This window comes from Lepidochelys olivacea (genome assembly GCF_965140295.1).
Source record: "Lepidochelys olivacea isolate rLepOli2 genome assembly, chromosome: 1".
Classification (NCBI taxonomy): domain Eukaryota; kingdom Metazoa; phylum Chordata; order Testudines; family Cheloniidae; genus Lepidochelys; species Lepidochelys olivacea.
Genome location: NC_140411.1, coordinates 153,411,377 through 153,435,792, shown reverse-complemented (window position 1 = coordinate 153,435,792; position 24,416 = coordinate 153,411,377). Strand labels below are relative to the sequence as shown.

At 41.0% G+C, this 24,416-nt stretch overlaps 1 protein-coding gene and 1 long non-coding RNA gene across 4 annotated transcripts; one reads left to right on the top strand and one right to left on the bottom strand.

The window, feature by feature from the left end:
- Window positions 1-822: 822 nt before the first annotated feature.
- On the bottom strand, window positions 823-7,064 carry LOC311513143. Its single transcript, XR_014709681.1, has 3 exons — window positions 5,105-7,064; window positions 4,450-4,530; window positions 823-1,529 (listed from the first exon to the last, which is right to left on the bottom strand). It is a non-coding gene; the product is annotated as an uncharacterized lncRNA (long non-coding RNA).
- A 103-nt stretch (window positions 7,065-7,167) lies between these two features.
- Window positions 7,168-23,212, top strand: DYNLT3 (dynein light chain Tctex-type 3). Of its 3 annotated transcripts, none has more exons than XM_084614766.1 (5): window positions 7,168-7,319; window positions 12,076-12,117; window positions 17,293-17,416; window positions 18,980-19,057; window positions 20,670-23,212. In XM_084614766.1, exons 1-5 carry the CDS (start codon window positions 7,290-7,292, stop codon window positions 20,744-20,746), a joined length of 351 nt encoding a protein of 116 aa, XP_084470892.1. In that variant the 5' UTR covers window positions 7,168-7,289; the 3' UTR covers window positions 20,747-23,212. The 3 variants fall into 3 exon arrangements, with proteins under 3 accessions (XP_084470892.1, XP_084470894.1, XP_084470893.1); XM_084614768.1 differs by lacking the exon at window positions 7,168-7,319 and adding an exon at window positions 7,749-8,045; XM_084614767.1 differs by lacking the exon at window positions 7,168-7,319 and adding an exon at window positions 7,770-7,986.
- The last annotated feature ends 1,204 nt before the right edge of the window (window positions 23,213-24,416 follow it).

Sequence of the window (24,416 nt, the reverse complement as noted above, 5' to 3'; positions counted from 1 at the left end):
CAGCAGGCATCAGAGCTGAACTGAAAAGTGCTCCCTATGATGCTCTAAGGCCTGGCTAACGACTGTGGCAGGTTCACAAACATACATGCAGGGTAGTCTGGAAAAGTCCACAATACTGGGATCTTTTGGAATTCGTGCCTGTTTATCTTAATGAATGGAGAGTTTGCCTCCAGGAGCACTATGGACATTAAGGGCATGCAGATTTCTCTGGGTACTGTGGAAGACCCAGTTTATCCTCTGTGACACCGGACAGTGAAGTCATTTATGGTGTACTTTGACAGAAGGAATAAACTGCTTAACTATCGTCTCAGCAGTTGCAGAATGGCAGTGGAGTGTGCATTCGGCCGTTTGAAATCAAGACGGCATTATTTTTCATTAGATTAGAAACTGCACAATGATATTTACCTAGGATTATAGCTGCATGTTGTATTTTGCACAATATCTGTGAGAGTAAGAGAGAAAGTCTTAATGTGTGCGAGGCTGTGGTGCAGTCATGCAGAGACATGAGCAGCCCCAAGGCATTGTCAGGGACTGCTTTTGTTCTTACTTTGAGTTTCGTGCCTGAAAGAGTGCAGCTGTACATCCAGCTGTGGAGGCTTTGGGGGGAAAGGGAGAGAATTTTGAGAATTGAAGTTGATTTTATGGATGTTGGAAGTGGCACATTTGGGTACTCTATTTTATACCATCTGTGCTTTTATAAAAACTTACGACACTGCTGTTCAGTTGAAAATTTGTGGGTTGTGTGTACCATCCATTGCAGGTACTTTGGTACTTAATGTTTTTTATTGCACAAATTATTGCAATAAATAAAAACCAAAAATAAAACTTAGAAAATGTTACAATCTTTGATCATAGTGATTAAAACAACATCAAACACAGGTTTAAAGTGAAAAAATGTCTTTCACATACAGTGGGGTGAAGAGGGCAACACACAACAAGTCAGGGGAGGGGACTTCTGTTCACACGCAGGTGAACATCTTGTCTTTGCTTCTTCTAGACCCTCTGCCTTCTAGGGTAGCATATTGGGGTCACAGTTGCCACATGCATTGGATAGTGCAGATGTGCTGGGCTCCCATGTGGTGTTCTTACTACCCAGTGCTGAAGCTGGGGAAGTGAGTGGCCTCTAGGAGCAAGGCTGCAGGTCTGCTGCAGGTCTACTGCGGGAAACATAGGCTGGTGTTCCCAGTACCCTAGATCATACAGGGGCTGCAGAACATGGCTGGTTCTGGTTGAAGATGCTCGACTGTCTGCTGGCCTAATTTCACTATGCAACCCAACAGAACGTTCTGCCTGATCATTGCCTCCAGGAGTCCCTATCTTCCTCCGCAGCATCTTTCGTCATGGCAACACTGTCTCGAGCCAGTTCAATGCCGTCGCTGGATAGCTGCCTGTCTTTTTCTCTTTCAGACATCAAAAACACTTTCCAGATATCAGTAGTTTTCCAGGGCTTTTTGGAAAGTCTGTAAGGAGGGCTTCAGACATCCTTAGACCTCTGTTTCTTCCTTTTCATATCAGTCAACTGCTCAGCTCTGGATAAAGGGGAGTACAGAAAACAACAAGTAGTTATTGTCCACATTAGTGCTGTTTTCATAGAAGCAATTACAGCATTCTTTTTGTTTTAGCCTCTATTTCTGAATTCCATTCCTTTAGATTCATCCCAGCCCTGGGAGGCCTCAGAGGTGATAAGTGTTGTGTACACAAGGGCTAGATTAGGATGTTGGGATTTCTGTTCCCGGTTTGGGATTTGCAGTTTATGCTGTGCCTTGGAGGAACTAATATGGTGCGGAAGTGAACTGGAAAGCGATCCACTCTGCATCCCCTTTAAGCAGTTCTGACTCTTGATATTATACTGAGATAGGGGATTCGGAGGCAGAGAAGGTGCTTATTCAAGACCAATGACATATGCTGCTGTGATGTAATTCACCAAGATGGTCCCCGCAGAAGTGCTGCAGGAGCGGAAGGGTGTCACAAACTATGCCAAGGGCAACGATCATGTTACGGTTCCACTGAATGTCTATACCAAATATCTAGCAATTTCTCAGTCTTAGATTCTGCTTTATCTCCCCTGCTGACATGAAGAAAGCACAGAAAAAAAAACCAGATAAGGTTCTGGACTGATTGTCAGAAACCTTAACAGTTCCCAGTCTTTTTTCTATGAAATGTGTAAGCCTGTGAAAAATCATTATTCCACCTTTGTCTGCTTGACTGCTGTAATGGTTAAATGGTATTTGATGTACCTTGGCTAACTGCCTTAAGATCCTTATAGCTATGCTATTCCCAACCTAATCTTCTTTCCTATATGAATTCCTATTTGCAATGCTGTTACAGGGCATATATACCTCAACTGGGAGCATTAGCCTTACTACCTGTATGGGCATACAATACCTCATGAATATACCTAATGCAATACCTATGCCTACATATACCTCATGTAAACTGGTCCACCATATCATTCAACAGGTGTTCTAACATGATGCAATTTTCCAGTCTAGATAAGACCCTACACATACAGGACACTCTTTAAAGGGATCATTTACAGCTATGGAGATACCAATACCTAGAATGACTCAACTAAGAACTCTCTTATTTAATATGTATTTTATTATCCAGGGTGTAATTAGCAAGCCACTAGTTTTCTTGTAATATTATTAAAATAGCTTTTGACAATACATATACATGATGGGCCAGATCCTGAACTCCTTATGCAGGCACAATTCTCATTAGACTTCTGGCTGGGTAAGTAGTACAGGATCTGCCCAAACATGGCGAAGAAAGCCAGGACAGACTAATGCCAGAATTTTATTGCTTGTGTCTCTGGCAGTTTAATAAACACTTTTTTTTAAAGTGATATAAAAATTATCCCTTGATACTTTAGCAGCATTAGCATTGACATTACATTGAATCCTCTCAAGCAGCATAGACTCTTCACAGATTACTACAGCTCCCATGTGTAAAATCATCATCCTTCCCCAACAAGTATTTACTTGATATCACCAGAATGATTTAATAGAATCATAGATTCAAGCTGCTCTGTTCATTCTCTGCATTTATATGCTCCTTTTCTGCATTTAAATGAAGAAAGTCTGCAGTGCATGAAAAAACAGTTCAGGAATCTACCTCTGCATAGTCTCTTTCAGCACAGTTCCTTTTACAGTTGACAGAACTATACTGAACTACCCATCTTCACTTGCCAGCGTATAGTTCCCTCTAGTGTAATAAACAATAAGTAGCATGATCAAGCAATACATCATGGAACAGGGGCTCAAAATATTTCTTTTCAATTTATAAGTGTTTTTGTGACATCAGTAACAGATTTAGTCATTTTCCATGACAAGAGGAAGAATTTTGATTGTTGAAATTAGTTTAAAGATGAATCTCTCTGAGATAAATAAAATACACAATGGAAAGCCAATAGCAATGGCTCAGTAGGTTGGGAAGAGATAAGCACAGATGAACTAGAAGCTATTTTAATTTTATATTTTCCTACATCCTGAAAAGACTCAAAAGTGAAAGAACTCTTCCAACCTTGGGGTAAATCCCCATTCCACATTGCTGATTTCTTCTTCGCAATGCGGCTCACTAGTGTATATTCTACACCTATATCTGACAGAAAACTTCTATTAGTTTACATTCAGCAAGATGGAATGTTACCATTAGCTGCCATAGTAACAATTTATTCAAAAAAAAAATCTAAAATTTTGATTTGCTGGAGATAGCTTCAAAGCATGGAGTCTTGAGAAAGCATTGCATGAAACATTAAGGAGGTGCTGCGATACAATAGAAAAATGAAATGTGTTATGCTGAAAAACTATATAACCTTCATGTATTTTTTCATTATTCAGTTTCCATTTGTGCTTGCTCATAATGATATCTGTTTTAAACAAGGGATTTCTCCCTCCTGATCAATCTTCTCCTACTCTGTTCTGCAGCACATGCCAAACCTGAAAGCTAGTTCCAGGGCAAGTGACTGAAGTAAAAAATAAAATAATAATTTGGTATGTGATTTTTATATTTTCAAAGTGCTGTGCAAAATTAATCCACAAAATACTCCTGTGAGGTAGGCAGGCATATATCAACCCTCTTAAGGAATCACACAGTCAAAACTAGGATTAGAACTCAGGAGTTCCTGACTCCCAGTCTTGAGCTTAGATCTAAATGTCTTTTTCAAATTAGAGTGAGTTAGGGGAAGAGAAGAATGATGTTACAGTGGCTAAGTCTTTCTATGTTGTGAACAAAATAAATCACAAAAGTTACAACACTGAGAAGTCTCACTACTTCAGTACTCCAACTTGCAGTATTTTGTGCTGGTTGCCCAACCGGTCTCTCAAACAACAACAGATAGTGGTGACTTCCTATTTATTAGCTATTCATTGTTTTATTATGTGCAAGAATAAAAGTAAATGTCAGTATTAACCTTTTCAATTAAACACAGCAATTAGAGAACATTACCTTGCCATTCACTTTTAATACCAGTCTGTAAAATGGTGACTTTGCATCAGATGCATGACAAGGTCATGCAGAGAAATTAATCTAGAAGCAGAAGAAAAAAAAAGTTATTACTCCCATGAGGAAGTGTCTCATTTACAGAATTACAGGGCTCCCTAGCAGATATAAAAATAATTGGGCTTTGTTGTTTTTAAAGCGAGATTGTAAATGCCTCACTGAAACATCTTGGAAGATGTCACCATGCCTCAGTGGGTCATGGCTGAGAATACTACATTCAGGGCAGATTGCTGAGAAATAGAGCAGACTCACCCCAAACTGGTGGTTATTCTATCATTAGATTATACCCAGACAGTAACAAAAGTGAACTTCTGTCTCACCACACTGGTTAACAAAGAAGCCAAAAATGCAGTCTCCTTAGGCATTCCAGCCCTCGGCTCACCACACAGACACTGAACTTCATGATGAGTGGTTACTGAAAACCAATTTAATCAAATATAGGGTCCTTCTAATCCCAAGGGACCAGCCACTTAGCCAGGTCAATATATAATTCAGATCTTATCCAATAATTATGTTGATGCCAATCCTTACTAACTAAAAACTAAAGGTTTAATAATAAAAGAAAATAGAGTTATAAATGATTAATATATCATATACACACACAAGTGATTTTTCAGTGTTCATAGATCAGGATCATAGAAATGATGGAATAAACTGCTAGCTTGCAAAACTCTCTCCCTGGAATTACCCAAACAGGTTGGGGGTAATCAGTCCTTGCTTAGAGCTTCCTTGTTAGAAATCCAGTCTAGAGAAAATGAAGACAAAAATGGAGATATGTCAGGGTCCTTTTATATCCTCCGCCATGTGCATGGAATTTTGCTGTCCCAACTAAACTCACAGCCCAGGTGCATGGAAAATTACTAGTCCAAGATGGAGTCCAGGGTCATGCTTTGATGACTCACAGGAGGTGGCCATTGGCCCCTTGGAAACTGATACATCGGCAAGAAGAGCTATCTGGGCAGGATGAGTTTCTTTGATGGCGCACTGTGAGAGTGAAGTGTCCTTGATGGACCATCACTACATAGCTGTCTGGTACCAGTGTAAATCCTGTCTGGTAGGTGTTACCCAGGACTATAACACATGTATAAAATACAAGTCCATGGCCAATATTCATAACTTCAGATATAAAGAGGATACCTGGATTGACACTTACATGACATACTTTGTAAAAGATTTGTTGCAATTGTAGAACAGTGGTAATATCAGTGATGTAAGTGGTCATATTCAATCATACAGCAGCACAGAAGAGTCTTTCAGAATTACTGAAATATGCCAGTTATGGAGTAAAAAGGAAATGCCACCCAATTCCAGGAAAAAAGAAAATCTCAGGGACAATTTCTCATTTACATTCTGCCTACCTACAGACAGCTGCAGTTTCTAAATGGTATTCTTCACTTCATTTATTATATTGTTGTGGAGAACTGCTATGCCCAGCTGAACAACTGATCAGTTTTTCTACCTTCAAAGTACAGTCACCACTGGGAAAAATTATTCCTCCGGTTATCAGCTGAAATCTGTAAAATGCTCTGAGACCCTTCACGATTAAAAGGTGCTCTATTACTGGAATATAAATACAAAAAGGCATTTTATTTAGCACAGGAAACTATCTTTGGGTTTTGTGCAGTATTGTGCACACTGTCAACATTTACTAGTAATAAAAGCAAATTCTCTTTTCCAGTTGCAGGGGAGATTCCTGCCCTTACAACAGGGTCACTGCACAGAACTCAAGGTGCTATTAAAGGTGAACTACAAAGGGAGAAGGGTTCTATAGACTTTTATGCTGCTTTATGACATATGAAAAAGACATGAAAAAGGATTTTTTCCCACTTTCTTAAAGGCTAAAAATTCTAGTTTTGTCCACCTGGAAACCCTGTTTATGACTACTGAGGGGATTATGAAGTTACAAGGGAAAAAAAACCCTGAAAACTGAGCAACTGAGGGTGAAAGATTTTTCCTGCAGTTTTTAAAGCTGTTTTAACTCCTATTTAACGCCAAGGTTTAACAGGGAAAGATCCCACCACCCTAGCCCCTAATGAAGAGGCACAAACGCTCATACTTAGAATTTATACTGCATTTTTCGTCCACAAGAGCTCAAAGTGATTTAACAAAGGTGCCTAAGTATTAGCTCCAGTTTTCAGCGGGGAAGATTTAAGCAGGGAGAGTTTAATAATTTGCCCCAAGCCACACAGCTCTGACAACGGCGGAGCCAGGAGAAGAAGAAGCCAGACCTCCTGAGTGCCAGCCTGGTGCCTGAGCCAGGAGGCCACCGCCGGTCCGCAGTGCGGCGCCGGAAACCTCAAAGGCTTCTCCAGCAAACCCAGGGGAGCCGGACTCGATATTTCTTGTGGTAAAAGCAGAAGAGGAAATAACCCCCCTCCCCACACACCGATTTCACAAGCCCTGTCCAGCCTTTATTACGCCCTGGCGGGGGGGGGGGGGAGCAGCACACAAGCCCATTTCTCCCCCCTTTGGACAGGTCGCCCGCCGAGCTCGCAGCACCGGGCGGCCGTGGCCGACGGGCTTTCGCCACAGGCATCAGCCCCCTGCCCATTGACTCCAGAGCAGGAGCGGGCGCTGCCGCCGCCGCCGGCCTGTCCGACCTTCAGCAGCCTCCTTTCTCCCGCCCCCGCCCCGGCTGAGCCTCCGGAGAGGAGGGCTGGGGGCCGAGCGGGCGCTCTCCCCGCGGCGCCCGGCAGGGGTCGCTGCCGCCGGAGGCCCGCGGGCCGGGGCCGGGGAGGCGGAACCGGAGCCGCGCCGGGCTGAGGAGTCGCCGCCGGAGCCGGGCCATGGAGGAGTTTCACCCCCACAGCGACGAGGTGGGGGCCGGGGACGCGGGGCGGGCGTTGAGCGAGCGGCCTCGGGGGGCTCCCAGCGCGGGCGGGAGCCCCCTCCCCCCCGGGGCAGGGGAGCCGGGCCCGGGTCGCTGGCCTGTCCGTGTCCGTGTCCAGCAGCCCGGAGTCCGTCCGGGGCCGGGGGCCGGGCGGCAGCGAGTGTTGTATTCCCCGCGGCCTGCCGCCTCCTCGCGGGCGGTCCCGGTGCCCGGGGCAGGCCGGAGCGGGCCCCGTGCGGCGGCCGGGGTGGTGTATTAAGCCGCCCTCCCCTAGGCCCGTGCTGCTGGGAGCAGCGACCGACACGAAAAGGCGGGTAAGAAACGGCGGCTGTAGAAAACGGAAGGAGCCAGCGTGTGCACCCTCAGCAGCCCATCCCCACGGGGAGCCATTTAATCCCCTGCGCTTGGCGCTGCGCGTTGCCGCAGGGCCCTGGTCCAGAAAGCCCCCTTCCCTCCGCCCCGGGCGGCTGCTGCTGGGAAGAGAGTCACCCTGGGACAAGGCTGGGGTCTAGCAGGGATGGGAGTTGCAGGTAGCCAGAGCTGTACCAGCAGCTGCTTCTTGCAGCTCCCTTGACACAGAGTAGGCAGTGGTTTGAAGCAGAGCGAGATGCACTACTGCACCAGAAGACATACGCTCAGTTGCTGGGGAGAAGGTAGGGAAAAAATCATCCGCAAGAAGGCTTCAGCGTCGCTGTGGGGAAGGGATGTGGAGGTGGGGTGAGCAAACTAGTGTAGAAGTTTGTTTATAAAGTTCACGCTGAATAAATCCACACACGTGTTTGTTTTTTTTCCTCGCTGTCTTCCTGTGTAAAAAGAGAATATATTCTTAGCACAATTCTTGAGCTTTCAAAGAGTGCAGAGAAATTGAGAATGGCAAAATGGCTTTAGAGGGAGTGATTTCATTTAGGGCTGGTTCCTGCAAGTGGATCTGCTTGCACAGCCTCCTGCACCATGCACAAAGCCCTATTGATATCACTAGCAGGGGTTCACCTGCGCAACTTCAGTTTCAGGATGTGGCCTTTTAAGGATTAAGGGGACAATCTTCCTAGAGCACAATGTTTATATTTCAAAAATAACCTTTGGAAACCTTACAGGTTTAGTTATCTATTGATATTTATGACAAGGTGTCAGAGTAACAGCCGTGTTAGTCTGTATTCGCACAAAGAAAAGGAGTACTTGTGGCACCTTAGAGACTAACCAATTTATTTGAGCATAAGCTTTCGTGAGCTACAGCTCACTTCATCCGATGCATACTGTGGAAAGTGTAGAAGATCTTTTTATACACATAAAGCATGAAAAAATGGGTGTTTACCACTACAAAAGGTTTTCTCTCCCCCCACCCCACTCTCCTGCTGGTAAAAGCTTATCTAAAGTGATCACTGTCCTTACAATGACAGGTTTCAGAGTAGCAGCCGTGTTAGTCTGTATTCGCAAAAAGAAAAGGAGTACTTGTGGCACCTTAGAGACTAACCAATTTATTTGAGCATGAGCTTTCATGAGCTACAGCTAGCTCACGAAAGCTCATGCTCAAATAAATTGGTTAATCTCTAAGGTGCCACAAGTACTCCTTTTCTTTTTGTCCTTACAATGTGTATGATAATCAAGGTGGGCCATTTCCAGCACAAATCCAGGATTTAACAAGAACGTCTGGGGGGTGGGGGGTAGGAAAAAACAAGGGGAAATAGGTTACCTTGCATAATGACTTAGCCACTCCCAGTCTCTATTCAAGCCTAAGTTATTGTATCCAATTTGCTAATGAATTCCAATTCAACAGTCTCTTGCTGGAGTCTGGTTTTGAAGTTTTTTTGTTGTAATATCGCAACTTTCATGTCTGTAATCGCGTGACCAGAGAGATTGAAGTGTTCTCTGACTGGTTTATGAATGTTATAATTCTTGACATCTGATTTGTGTCCATTTATTCTTTTACGTGGAGACTGTCCAGTTTGACCAATGTACGTGGCAGAGGGGCATTGCTGGCACGTTGGTGGATGTGCAGGTGAACGAGCCTCTGATAGTGTGGCTGATGTTATTAGGCCCTGTGATGGTGTCCCCTGAATAGATATGTGGGCACCGTTGGCAACGGGCTTTGTTGCAAGGATAGGTTCCTGGGTTAGTGGTTCTGTTGTGTGGTATGTGGTTGCTGGTGAGTATTTGCTTCAGGTTGGGGGGCTGTCTGTAAGCAAGGACTGGCCTGTCTCCCAAGATTTGTGAGAGTGTTGGGTCATCCTTCAGGATAGGTTGTAGATCCTTAATAATGCATTGGAGGGGTTTTAGTTGGGGACTGAAGGTGACGGCTAGTGGCGTTCTGTTATTTTCTTTGTTAGGCCTGTCCTGTAGTAGGTGACTTCTGGGAACTCTTCTGGCTCTATCAATCTGTTTCTTCACTTCCGCAGGTGGGTATTGTAGTTGTAAGAATGCTTGATAGAGATCTTGTAGGTGTTTGTCTCTGAGGGGTTGGAGCAAATGTGGTCGTATCGCAGAGCTTGGCTGTAGACAATGGATCGTGTGGTGTGGTCAGGGTGAAAGCTGGAGGCATGTAGGTAGGAATAGCAGTCAGTAGGTTTCCGGTATAGGGTGGTGTTTATGTGACCATGTTTATTAGCACTGTAGTGTCCAGGAAGTGGATCTCTTGTGTGGACTGGACCATGCTGAGGTTGATGGTAGGATGGAAATTGTTGAAATCATGGTGGAATTCCTCAAGGGCTCCTTTTCCATGGGTCCAGATGATGAAGATGTCATCAATATAGCGCAAGTAGAGTAGGGGCATTAGGGGATGAGAGCTGAGGAAGCGTTGTTCTAAGTCAGCCATAAAAATGTTGGCATACTGTGGGGCCATGTGGGTACCCATAGCAGTGCCCCTCATTTGAAGGTATACATTCTCCCCAAATGTGAATAGTTATGGATAAGGACAAAGTCACAAAGTTCAGCCACCAGGTTAGCCGTGACATTATCGGGGATAGTGTTCTTGACGGCTTGTAGTCCATATTTGTGTGGAATGTTGGTGTAAAGGGCTTCTACATCCATTGTGGCCAGGATGGTGTTTTCGGGAAGATCACCGATGGATTGTAGTTTCCTCAGGAAGTCAGTGGTGTCTCGAAGGTAGCTGGGAGTGCTGGTAGCATAGGGCCTGAGGAGGGAGTCTACATAGCCAGACAATCCTGCTGTCAGGGTGCCAATGCCTGAGATGATGGGGCGCCCAGGATTTCCAGGTTTATGGATCTTGGGTAGTAGATAGAATATCCCAGGTCAGGGTTCCAGGGGTGTGTCTGTGCGGATTTGATCTTGTGCTTTTTCAGGGAGTTTCTTGAGCAAATGCTGTAGTTTCTTTTGGTAACTCTCAGTGGGATCAGAGGGTAATGGCTTGTAGAAAGTGGTGTTGGAGAGCTGCCGAGCAGCCTCTTGTTCATATTCCGACCTATTCATGATGACAACCTTCTTTGTCAGTCTTTTTGATTATGATGTCAGAGTTGTTTCTGAGGCTGTGGATGGCATTGTGTTCTGCACGGCTGAGATTGTGGGGCAAGTGATGCTGCTTTTCCACAATTTCAGCCCATGCACGTCGGCGGAAGCACTCTATGTAGAAGTCTTGACCTTCAGGAGGAGTCCACCTAGAATCCTTCTTTTTGTAGTGTTGGTAGGGAGGTCTCTGTGGATTAGTATGTTGTTCAGAGGTGTGTTGGAAATATCCCTTGAGTCGGAGACGTCGAAAATAGGATTCTAGGTCACCACAGAACTGTATCATGTTCGTGGGGGTGCCCCAAAGCACAAATCACAGAGTTCTTTGACAAGAAATGCAAAAAAAACTTCTGGGCTCACTCTAAGAACAGTAAAGTGAATGACAAGACCTTATTTATTTCATTTTGCCATGTTGTTCCCCAGCCAAAGTAGAAGAATTAAACTAACCAGATTTATTCTATTCAACCACACCTCTCCACTTCTAGGAACCACTAGAACAAAGTGAAAATTATGAGAATTAGTACTTTCTCACTGGGTAGACTACTATGCATCTTTCTGTCTGTAAAGACAGCACCCAACACCAAAGTGATATATATTAGGTAAAGCATGTGGGGGAGTGGAGGGAGAAAGTAACATGTGGAATAAACTAATGGAGGGAAGGCAACAGAGAAGAAAAATAACAAAGATGAGAAGGGAAAACCAGGAGACAAATGCAGAGAAGACTGATGATTTAAATGGGAAAAAAAAAATTCTGAATAAGTGACTTGGCATTCTAGTGCCTATAAAACAGTCAGCAGTTTTAGTACTAGGATTGCAATCCCCTGTTTTATGGTTTTCTGTTAAAATTTGTCAGTAGGAATCCTCATTTCAGTGGGAGCGGGCTTGGGATCCCTATGAAGGGAGTTCAGTTCAGTCTTTTGTTCTGGTGGATATTCATGATATGTAAGCCATGCCAAGAGGCATGGTATAAGAATCTTTTAGGATAGGGAAAAATGAGCTTGGACCCTGGTATCCAGGCCTCATCTTTTAAAACTTCTTTTTGAGGGGGTTGTAGGACAGGGATTAATGCCAGATGGCAGCTGTGTTGTGTTGGAGAATGTGGAGGTATTTTTAAAACTACTTTTGATCTAATTTGGGTTTAAAATACAGTTTACCTGGATGTGGTGCTTGTCCTATGCCTTTTCTAGTTGGGGTAAGGAAAACTAGATCCAAGTATTTCTTTTCTCCCCAGAATAATATGAAATGCTATAAGTAACTGATTATACTTTTAACTTTTTAAATTATAGATGACCTTCAATGCTGAGGAAGCCCACAACATCGTTAAGGAGGTAGGCTATGTTTAACAATTTTAGTGACTTGACTGAAATACAATATCTAGAAAAAGCTGCAGGTCACTTTCAGTGATACTTTCACACTTTTAGCATACATGCATATTTATTTATTAAATATAATTTTGGAATTAGTTTTGAAGACAGATTTTAGTGCCTTTTTATACAAGGGAAAGTAGGCTATGATGAATAGTCTGTAATAGAATTTGTTAAATGTAACACCATGGCAACCAGCAACTGAATAGTGCAGAGCCTATTGCTTACAGGTCCTGTGGAGTTCTGTAGGAGATAGTGTATTAAAATGAGATTCCCTGAAGGACTTTGCAGCCTCTGCGTGTCCTGTCAAACTGCACATTTCAAAAAACTGTTCCAGTATGCACAGCAAGCACAAAAACAATGTCAGATAAACCGTTCAGCTCTTTACACAGCCTTTCAAGGTAAGGACAAATACTGTACACTTTTTTGTTGGGGGGGGCATCTAATACAGGGAATTAAGCCAGGTATCCATCCCCCATTTCAAAAGTTATCTAAAGCTACCATACTGTTGTCTAGCATTAATGCAGCTCTAAAAAGACTAGAAATCTTGAGAAGATTTATTTTGAATAAACATTCATAAAACAATATAAAGTAATAAATGGAAGCCAACAGCCCTGGCTTTCTTCCTGTAAGTTGCACGGTATATAAAGGTTGATCAAAACTAGCTAAGGGGTTTGATCCTGCTTGTTCTCCGGGCATAGGCCTCCTAAATAACTTCATTGGGAGTTGAGAGCATGGGGTTTACATCACTGGCTCTAAAAATTGTACACTGTCTCATTTAATTATATAGACCTTTTTCAGATGTTAATTTCTTTCCAATTTAAGATTGGTCAATATTATATTTAGTCTCAACATGTGAATTCACATGACTTGATTCCTTTATGACAGAGGTTGCAATTTAATAAGAATTAGAAGGGATTAAATTTACAGAGAATGCTTTCAGTTTTTCACCATTTTAAGTTTACCCTGTTGGGTTAAACCAATGTGTATTGTTTCCATTGGATATGTTACTTTACTGAAAGGTTTTTTTTTTTACGTTCTAGTAGCATTTAGGAACCAATACTGCACTTCAAAACAAAAGCAGTGACACCTCAGCATTCCAGGCAGCCACAGTCTATCAGTAGGAGTAATGGGAAATTTTAGTTCTCTCACTGTGAAATAAACTCAGATGTTCACTTGACAAAATTGTTAGAACATATTTAATGGCAAAAAACCACGTTAAGGTTGCTGGGTGGTATGTGATCCTCTTGCAGAACGCTGAGTTGAGCAAAACTCCAACTGTATTTCCTGGTTTTCAGAAGAGTTAAGGTTGCCCAGGCATTAGACCTTAACACTGCCCTCTTTCAGCAATGCCCCAATATACCCAAATAATTTACCTTTACTCTGCCAACCCCACAGTTGCTGAAATACCCATTCTTTGCCTCCTTTCACAACTCATTCATTCTCACCCACAGAACTCAATCTAACACTATTAAAGGACAAAAAGAAAAAAAATGATTGCACACGCCACCTTCCCTATGTTTCCCTGGAGCTGGCAGTAGCCAATGGGAGTTATTTGTATACACTTCAGGTGCAGTCAGTGTGTTTTGTGTATCTGTGCTAAAGGGTGGAGGCACTCATTGGGCCTGTTTGGTAAAGGTGTGTTCGGGATATGATGATGATTGGATTATTTTGAAGTGCGTAGTAAAGCTTTGATTGTAATTTGAGGAGATCTTTGTTTTTCACCCTTTGTGCATGAGCTGCATGTATACCTGCAGAATACGGTATGCATTATTTCAGTGCAGAATTGCACATTATACGCTTTACAGGGCACAGGCGTTTTATTACAAAAGGTATTATTGTCAGTAGTGAGCTGGGAGAGCAGTCTAAGCATTTATTATCAACATGCACTCTAGGAAAAATGAGTGTGGTCCGTGTCAGGTGTAGCTGTACTGAATGTTGGCGACCGTAATTAGCTCTGCTTGGTAGAGATGTATTTGGGAGATCTATGGATTACTTTGAGGTGTATGACAGAGCTGTGATTGTGATAAGAAGAGATCTATGCTTTCCACTGTCTCATGAATGAGGAGAGGGAAGAGGTGTATGCGCACCTTCGGGATGCAGTATGCATCATTGTGTAGATTATGTTGGTAAAGGACTTTTATCACAAAGGATATTGTCAGCAGAACATGACATGGTAGAATGAAAGGATTTTAATGCTTTAATGATGGTTAAGTGAAAGTATGTTTGAGATGGTATCCTGTGAGTTGTAAAAGCCTGTGAAGTGGTTCTTATATACATGTGGTATTCTTTCTGGGGAATTGGCTAAGTGTATGAGTTTAGACCAGGATCTGGAACCTCCTGAATCTTACAGTGCCAAAGCCCAGTGTGAGTATTAGGGATGTAAAAGTTTAACCAGGTAACCGATAAGCATTATCTGTTTTATTGGTTTCCATTAATGATTAAACTCACCCCCCCCCCCGCACAGGATTCCAGCACATGGCCGGGCCCTGTGTAAAACGTGGCGGTGCTGCAGCACCCCCTGCACCCCTAGTTCCTCGGTTAAACATTTAACCGTGTAACCGATACAATTTTAATTAGTCACATGGTTACTTTTTTAACCGCTTTTACATTCCTAATGAGTATGTTATATGTGCATACTGGGGCATTGCTTGAAGAGGGTAGATAGAAAGTGGCATTGGACAATCTTTGTCCCCCTCCCCCACTTTGTCCTTTCATAATGTTAGCTGGATTCCTGGGGATTAGTCAGTGGATTGTAAAAGCTTGTACATTTCAACAATTCTTAGGGTGGCATAGTAAAAGTTACATGTGTTAATGAGGCATATTGGATTATTTCTGAAAGAGGGCACAGTTAAGGTTGCATGGTCAACCTTAATTGCATTTCCTAGTTTTCAGATGTTTGAGTTTTGCTCCACTGAGTGTTCTGGAAGGGGACTATCTACCACAAAGTAAACAATACTAATACAGAGTTAGTTTTTTACTATTGAATTTCCTAGTCTTTTACTATTGAATTTCCTAGTCTTTTTAACAGGAAAAGATATGTTGGTGGTAGGGTTAGTAGTCATTTAGGCAGTTGTACACATATCCCACAATTTGCATACCAAGTCAGCCAGCCCACCACTATCCTACCATTCCCATCCCCCCACATGCACACCCCAACTGGACCCCACTAGACCTGCTGTGGCACGCCTCCCTAGCCATATCCCTGACCTATTCACTACATTTCCCCCCTGTAACCAGGCCCCCTCCCCACTACTGTACCCAGTATACCCTACTTGTGGTGATGGGAACATCTCCCTGAAGTCTTCACACCCTGGTATACAAAAGTTTCTATTGCTGTTACTTCCCCCCCCCCCCCACCATCCCCTCATAACCCAACTCATTTGCAGTGCCTGGAGTTAAAAACAAACTGTGTTACAGTGGGATGGTGTTTCTGTTCAGGTTTCAGAATGGTTGAAGGGTGGAGTTTGTAGCAGGGCCAGCAAGAGAAATGTTTTTCTATTCCAAAATACAGACAGTTTTATGTTTGAGAGAAAGATCCTCTGACCCCATCCAGTAAAAGTACCCAAGCTTCCAAAACAGTGAGGTTTCAGAGATCGTAATATTTCTGTGCAATACAGTAGACATTTTTTGGTCAGCCATGAACCATCCATTTTTCTGATTAATCTTCTTCCAACACTTATTCATAGCTTTCATCTTATTGCTGTAGCAATTATGCAGACACTCAGACAAATCAGAAAACTATCACAGTCCCTGGACACACATCTCTGATGTGGTTCAAATCTGCTCTTATACATTGTATGAGATGAACACCAGGAATAAGAGCCAGATCATTTCCATCCAAGTCAATTGCCACAGTGTCAGGTAAATCACAGCCTCAAATCGCTGGTTGCAAAACACAATGCCAGTGCAGGGCACCTGTCTCAACCCAAATCAACCTTCTCATGGTGTACACCTTGCTGTCTGGGAAACTTCTGCAACCTTGTGATCCAGGAATTGTCCAGAATCCGCATGTTGACAACTCTGGCAACACGCATTCCTTTTCTCTCAGCAGTCAAGGTACCTGCACTGTTAGTTCCAAACGTCCATGCTGTGTCTTTGGAAACCACATTAACCTGCCCCCAAGATCAGGGAGTTACCTCTTGCTCCTTTGCTGCCCCCTCGGAGCTGCAACCCCTCCCCTGCCCCAAAGTTCTGTCTCCTCCCCACCTGATATAACAAAACTTTGGTTAGGTTGCCGGCTGACCTAACAGCAAGCACAATAAAACCTCCCCATAAAATAAAAACACACAAAAGACATCTTGTAGCTAGCAACATGAGTTATTAAATCTTTATTGTGTCGGTGTACAAAGGTTCAGACGAGAAACGTCTGGTTCAAAGGAACGTGCGGACATAAATGCTCTGGGCAAGCATAAAGTAGCTGCATAATAACCCTCTCACTTTTCCCCCCTTTATTGGTGCATGTTAGCTGTAATCCTTTCAGGCAACACATCTGTGCAAGGGTCTTGAACATGTTTTTAAATACCACCTTTCGCAATTTGGGTTCCCATGCACCCTTTCTCACTTAAAGGGTGCCATGCACTACCTTGATAAAACAGATTGAAACCATTTTGACCCACATCACATCAATAGTTTGGTCCCTAGCTCTGTTTTTTAAAAAAAAAAAGCTAGAAACAAAAATGGCTATTTTTTCCTCAAATTACTTCAAATTATGATCTGTGCTCTCCTGAGGCACACCAGCTTTCAAAAGAATCGAACTAAGCATGTCGATTTTTAAGAAAGCTTGACTTTTAAACAGAAGTCATGTTGCAGTCTTAACTATTTAAGTCTTTTTCTGCAATACATTTCTGCTGACAGCTTCACTTTACCACATCAGTTGTACCTTTGAGCTAGACAGACGAATATATAGTAAATCTCCCAGCATCTATGGATTCTGAGTTACATTTTATTTCCCAATTCAGCAACTGATATGCAGTGAGCTAAATTGATTTCAAATGGTTATTCTAAGATACTCAGTTGCCCTGCAAGTGTTCTGGGATTGTTTAGTAAATATTTGGAGTTACTCTATTAAACATGGTTTGTTTTGAGACATTTCATATTGATGTATTACTAGTGCAATTGATTTTTCTCTATTTGTAGTGCATAGAAGGGATTTTGGGCAAGGTAGATTACAATCACAACAAAGTCAATCAGTGGACTGCAACTATAGTGGAGCAATCTTTAACACATCTGGTAAAACTAGGAAAAACATACAAATACATTGGTAAGTACCAGTATCCATACTTTCCCTTATACAATTCAGATAAGTAATTGCTGGGAAGAATTTGTTTTCAAGCTAGGGGGTACTTCGAAGTTTAAAAACGTACCCTCTTAGTTTTCTCCTGTACTGTAACCCCCCTTCCCCTCTGCCTTGTGATTAGGAACTGAGAAAATGTCTGTATTATTTCATTGTGTTTGCGCTTAATCACTTAGACATTTATGACAGGTTTCAGAGTAACAGCTGTGTTAGTCTATATTCACAAAAAGAAAAGGAGGACTTTTGGCACCTTAAAGACTAACCAATTTATTTGAGCATAAGCTTTCGTGAGCTACAGCTCACTTCATCAGATGCATACTGTGGAAAGTGTAGAAGATCTTTTTATATACACACAAAGCATGAAAAAATACCTCCTCCCACCCCACTCTCCTGCTGGTAATAGCTTATCTAAAGCGATCACTCTCCTTACAATGTGTATGATAATCAAGGTGGGCCATTTCCAGCACAAATCCAGGGTTTAACAAGAACGTCTGGGGGGGAGTAGGAAAAAACAAGGGGAAATAGGTTACCTTGCATAATGACTTAGCCACTCCCAGTCTCTATTCAAGCCTAAGTTAATTGTATCCAATTTGCAAATGAATTCCAATTCAACAGTTTCTCGCTGGAGTCTGGAGGGGGTGCAAGGACTCCTTCCAGCTCGTGCTGCTGCTGGCACTTGCTTCTTCAAAGGCAGCTGGACCATGCTAGATGCTGCACCCACTTAAAAGATGGTGTAAGACTACATGCTGCTTCTGCTCAGAGGAGTTCCAAAAAGCACCATCTGTGTCAGGCACAATTCCTCCTGCAGCTCGCAGTGGGACATTGTGCCTTCACACCAGCTTAGTGAATGGCTGTGCCTTCAAGTGCAAATTAATTCTAAATATTTTAAAAAATAATAAGGGAATTTAGTCATACAAATGAGCTTTCTGGGAAAGGAGTTATTTACATACCACTAGGGTTATGTCTACACTGTGAGCTAGGGGTGTGATTCCTCTGCTTGTGTATACATACTCATGCTAGCTCTCAGAGAGCTAGCATGAGTATAAATAGCAGTGTAGCCACGGTAGCAGCGGCATGGCTGAACCTGAAATCAGTGGCTATGTACTCAGCCATGTCTTCACTGCCACTATCTGTGCTACTGCCTAGCCTAGAAGATATCTAAACAATTACTCCAAAAATGAGAGATCAGTATTTAGACACTTGCAGTAGACTTCATATTAAAAATCTTAGAATTAAGATTTTTAAAGGAGTGTTGCATAATAGCTTTCCTGGTTTTGAGACCTAGTTAGAAGGTAACTGAAGGCTTGCAGGACAGTAAAATGAGAGCTTGTATGCAACAGTGTGATATAACAAATACATAAAGGGAAGAGGCTGCCATTCTTGTGTTGTTACTAAATGAATGTGTCTTGGCTGTGTTTTGAGGCTTCCAATTACAGTATATGTTTCATGATGGTAGTTTCACGTGGTCAGCAGATTCATCAGTCTTGTTTTATTAATGAAAAAAACTGATTTTATTACTCTGTCCTTCAGTAACCTGTGCAGTGATGCAGAAGAGTGGAGCTGGTCTCCACACAGCAAGCTCGTGCTTTTGGGACACCACAACTGATGGTAAGTTTCCCTCATTCAGATTCAAGTCAAATAAGACAGTGAATGTGCTACCTGTTGCTCAGCTGTGTTACAAATAGTATTTTTAGCAGTTTGAAGGGTTGATTACAAAAAGCCACCAAATCCAGAACTGGAAGCCTTTTATGCATTTTCAACAGATACACCCCGGATTGAATGAATAATAGATGGATGGAGAACACTGGGGTATGACAAAATTAGCAATACCAGTGGAGCTATCTTCAGTATGAAAGAAAGATTGTGCAAATTAATCCCCATAGAAGATCTTCAATTGTAGGGACACTGATTTAATTAGTAGTGTGTGCTCTAAATGTAAATTTGCAATCCTGAATGTCTGCCTACTTATTATAAGTGGACTGCCCTACTCTAAGAGAAGCTGGCACGAATAAAGAATTGGCTTTTTTTTTAAGCTAAAGCAGAAATACTTTGACTAATGTTATTATAGCTTTTATTTCTTTCTTGCAGTCAGTTGCATGTTCCTTTATTTTATTAACTTCTGCATTATTTCCAAGTGCCCCCATTTCAGTTCACAATGTGGTGTGGTAAGATTATTAGAATGCTTTCAAGCCTGCCAAGACAGTTTCTTCAAGTACTGTAGAAAGGACTTAAAATGAGGCACCAGGATTCTGTTGTAAAAAAAGGTTAAAAGGCTGCATTTAAAACACAAGACTGAGTTGAGTCATTATTTAGAAAATAGGTTCTAATAAATAAGTACATTCAGGTCAGAGTTTGTATTGGGGTATGTATATATTGGTGGCTTTAGAAATGTCAGAGCAGCAGCTTCTTTTTCTGATTTCCCATTATGTCCATGTAAATAAAACCACATTTTCTTATCTATGTTCTTAATGTCATAAGTGTAGTATGAGTCTATTCTTATTTTGCCATGGAAGATTCTTTTACATACAAAAGAGCCTAAAAGGATTTGAAAGTATTGATTCATTGGCTGAACATGGAGGTAGGGGGAATTCCTTGTTGGCAGGGTGCCAAGGACTTTCTTAAATCAATGTTTTTAAAAATTCATTCTGAACCAATCTTCTCTCCCTGTGACTGTGCCAGGTAAGCTTTGAGCTTAAGTAACTATCAAACGCTATATGTTGACTGATAAGGAAGAACAAGAAATGATTCTCTGACATCAGGAAAATTATTAGTTCATGAGGACAGGAGGAAGTCATTAATCAGAGCTTATCACTCCACTCTTACACCCCATAACTATTTACATTTCTCGTCTCTTTAGCTGCAGAATCAAAAGTTGAAGGAAAAGCTATTTTTTCTCCAGGTTTATAGAGAGAACTTAATTTGTTATATTATATTGGAGTTTTTATCCTATTTAAAACTAAGTTTATTAGTAAATAGTAGTGTGTGTAAGTTTGATGCAGTTTTGATGGTATTAGTTTCTGTAATCCAAAGAGAAAAAGGTAAGAGTAAATTCATCTTTATGGAGAGGATTACAAATTCCTATTACATTTCCTCTCAGCTGAGAGGTGAGAGGTTTTTTTATTCTAAATTTCTGGTCTTTTGCAGTGAAATGTAATGGAATTTAACAGAGATGGTATGGGGAGCAAGTTTATGTTCTGATCTTTTTTTAATTATCTTTTAGGTACCTGCACAGTGAGATGGGAAAACCGGACTATGAACTGCATTGTCAATGTTTTTGCCATTGCTGTTGTCCTGTAGCTGACTGGAGTACAAATATTAAGTTACACCAAAGCCTTTAAGATCAGAAAGTATCAAAATCTCAAAGCATATTGCCATTATATAATACTGTTTGTGCACTAAAGAAAAAGGTATGAACATGCTGTAAAGTCCACTACACAAAGTGTACATTCTGAGCAAATTCTTTCAATTTAACTTGTGACAGCTGGCTTTTCTTTAGCAAATTTTAGCAATTTAAATATTCCAGATTGATGATATGTTAAACTGGAGATGCCATGATATTAGAGATCAAATGAAAATATGGATATTTGGGTCAAAAGATTACATCTGTAATTCAAGTGAAGGTGTGACTAGCACAGGTAGGCATACCCATGCTTGCCTTAATCTAGGCAGCACAATAGTATAGATGTGACTGCACTGGCTAGCTGCCTAAATACAAACCCATGAGTGAGCCCGGGTATGTGCTCAGGTTGCTAGCCAATACAGAAACCTGTGCCACCATGTCTACACTATTGTTATCCGTACTAGCTAGATTAAAAAAAACAACACAGGCATGCCTTCCCACACTACAATAACGCCTTCACCTGCAGTGTAGCCGTAGGCAAACTGACACTTTACTCACAGAGAGATGGAGTAATCTAATCAGCAGAAGGGAGATGAAAGGATACAAGTATTAAGAAACAGCCAGATTAAAATGCAGTTGGGAACAGACTAGGAATTTATTACATTTACAACATTCCTTGTGTTGAATGATAAGTATGAGTGCCTCATATCTGATTAAACAAGGCGATTTCTATATTATGCATGGATGCTGTATGAACACCACAGTTACCTGATCAAGCGTAAAAGCCCAAACAACTTATACATTTATGCTTTTCTGCTTGGGGAACAAAATGACTTCATCATGCCAAAGCATTTATTTCTTCAGTGGACTCTTGTTCTTTTAAAGGGTATGATCTTTTTTCAAATACCATTTGGAACATTGTCATTGAATTAAGTGGAAACATGATTGGGTGCATGGTTCATATTAGCACTCAATGCATATTGCTTAAGAAGAATTCACCAAATTATAAAACTAGTTTAATCTGACCTAACATGATTGGTTCAGTGACTAGAAGAATGTAGGAAAATTCATGACGTGAGCACCTTGCACATTCCTGATCCAGTTTAAGTAGTTGTCTTTCCTAACAAAGGACCCAATTCTACACCCGTTGACCTCAGTAGAATTAGAGTTGGGCCTTGCTTTAAACTTTGAGTAGTCAATCCTGTAGAGCTAAATAAATGAGTTTGTGTAGGTACGAGATGCCCACGTTTTTAAAAGAGCCTTATTCTCTCTAAGCACAAATACATGATACAGAACATATCCTTATATTATATTTATAAAGTATTGCCTATACTCCAAGTCTAAAATTGTGTAATAACTATGGAGTAATAAGTATAAAATAGTTAAAAATTAGTGACATAGCTAAGGCCTCCATCTTGCAGACATTCACACACATGCTCAGTTCACTGATCTGAGCAATCCTATTGACTTACATGAGACATTCACAGGATTCATAAAATTATTTGTAAATGTAAGCAATTGCAGGATTGGGGCCTATATTTTAGTTAATGCATAAATTATGTAAATTTTCAAGTATTTGTACTGATTATAAAAAGATCTAAGTTGTTACTGCCACTGAGTGGCAGCCATTTTAAGTTGTGGCATATCTCAAACAACACTTAAAGATTTTTTTCTTATTTACTACCTATTCTAAAGATATTCAGTAACTATCTAATAGTTGCGGTAAATCTGCTTTGCATTTTAACATGGACTTTGAAAGCACTGCTTCAATTTTATGCAATTCTGATTTATTTATTTTTAATTATTTTTCACAGTCACTCTGATTTGGTCAAATGGCAAATACGTCCTTAAAAAAAAAAAAAAAAGTTATAACAACCCTGGTTCTTCAAACTGTATTGGAAATTGCTACAAGGCTCCAAAAGTTAGAACCTACATACATCTAGAATACACAATGCTAATTCAAAATCCAATGCTTGGCAGGCATAAATAAAATAGAATTCAGCCTTTATATGAGCACAAATAGAGTTAAGCGCTAGAATATTGCATTTGTCTAGGAGGCAGGTATAGTATGAAAACATTTGCATGGTGCACTGAATTTCAGATATATAATAAAGTAAATTAAGAAAGATTATTTGGTTTAGGGCAAGATGTGGATGGGTAAAAACATTGGGATAGCTTCTATCCCATTAATGTTATAAGCTGTAGCTACCATGACTGGAATAATATTCCTAATAGCCATTAACTTTGTTAGTCTTTTTATCTTCAAATACAGCAAAGATACGAAGTGTTATCTTATTCGGTGTAACTAGGTTTGGTGGAGTTCCACTATGGAAAAGCTCACTAAACAATTTTAAAATATTGATTGTTGTAAAGTTACTTCATTTTGTTTCTACCAAAAATAAAGATGGTTTGCCTTGGCTGCATTTACCTTTGGTAGGATCAGATCATCATAGATAGCAGCTTACTACTATACTTCTTCCTCCATCTTGTATTGTTTTATAAATAAAGCATGTTATTACAGGTGCAGAGATATTTTGGAAACTATGGATCTGTCCTGGCAAGTGTCCCAAAATTCAGGGAGTAGTGCTGATTTCTCATATCCCTCCCCAACATTACATTCATCCTCTTACTGCCTTCCATACTATTTTACAAGATAACCTTTATTGGATCAAAAAATTACGTTCATCACAGAAACTTCAGGACCAGAGCACTTTATTCTACATTGTTTAATTTTTGACCTATTAGAAGACATTTCTCAAATCCATTTTTTTCACATTGGCCAATATCAGATGCTTCTGAGCCAGGTGCAAAAAAATCCTGTGATAGAAAATTCTGAAATAACATGCCCACAAAAAGTTTTTATTACTCTTGATCAGTTAGGGCTTGTCTGCACAGTGGAGTAATGCAAATTACCAGGGTGTGATTTGTAAAACATACTGATGTGTATTGCACATCAGTTGGTCCATGTAGACCCTGCTGGTGCACACTAAAGGTTCCCTCAGGCTCTTTACCATAGTACTGTTTGAAATCATACTATATAAACCACATGAGGGAACCTTTAGCATGCACCAGCAAGGTCTACAAAGACCAATTAATGTGCATTATATTCATGCACTTTAGAAATCACTCGCCTATAGTTCCCATTACAGTTCTGTGTAGACAAGCCCTTAGCTTTATGCCCTGAAGCACAAAGGTTTATATACACTGTAAAAAAAAAAAAAAAAAAAAAATCAAAGTTTTAAAGTAATTGGGTCATAATCATGTCTTGTCCTTTTTTGAATCCTACATGACTCTTAACCTTTATCTTATCTTAACCTATCTGTAGGTTTATACATATAGTGTAAGAGGGCAACAAAACTAGGCTAAATAGACATTTAAAAAAACCAAATCCCTATATCTCCTGTCCCAAGGAGCTTACGTGAACTATCTGTAAAAAAGTAATGATAAAGTGGGGAGGAGGGAAAAGTAATAGGCTTAAACAGTTGCTGTGCTTAGTAATGCACACAGTTTTAATTTTTATTTCCTTCTACTTACATTTATTTCCTTCTGCTTACATTACATTATAAATAATAAGAGGATGCGTTACTAACCACAACCACCGTAAGCCTGTTACTGTAACCAGTTTCC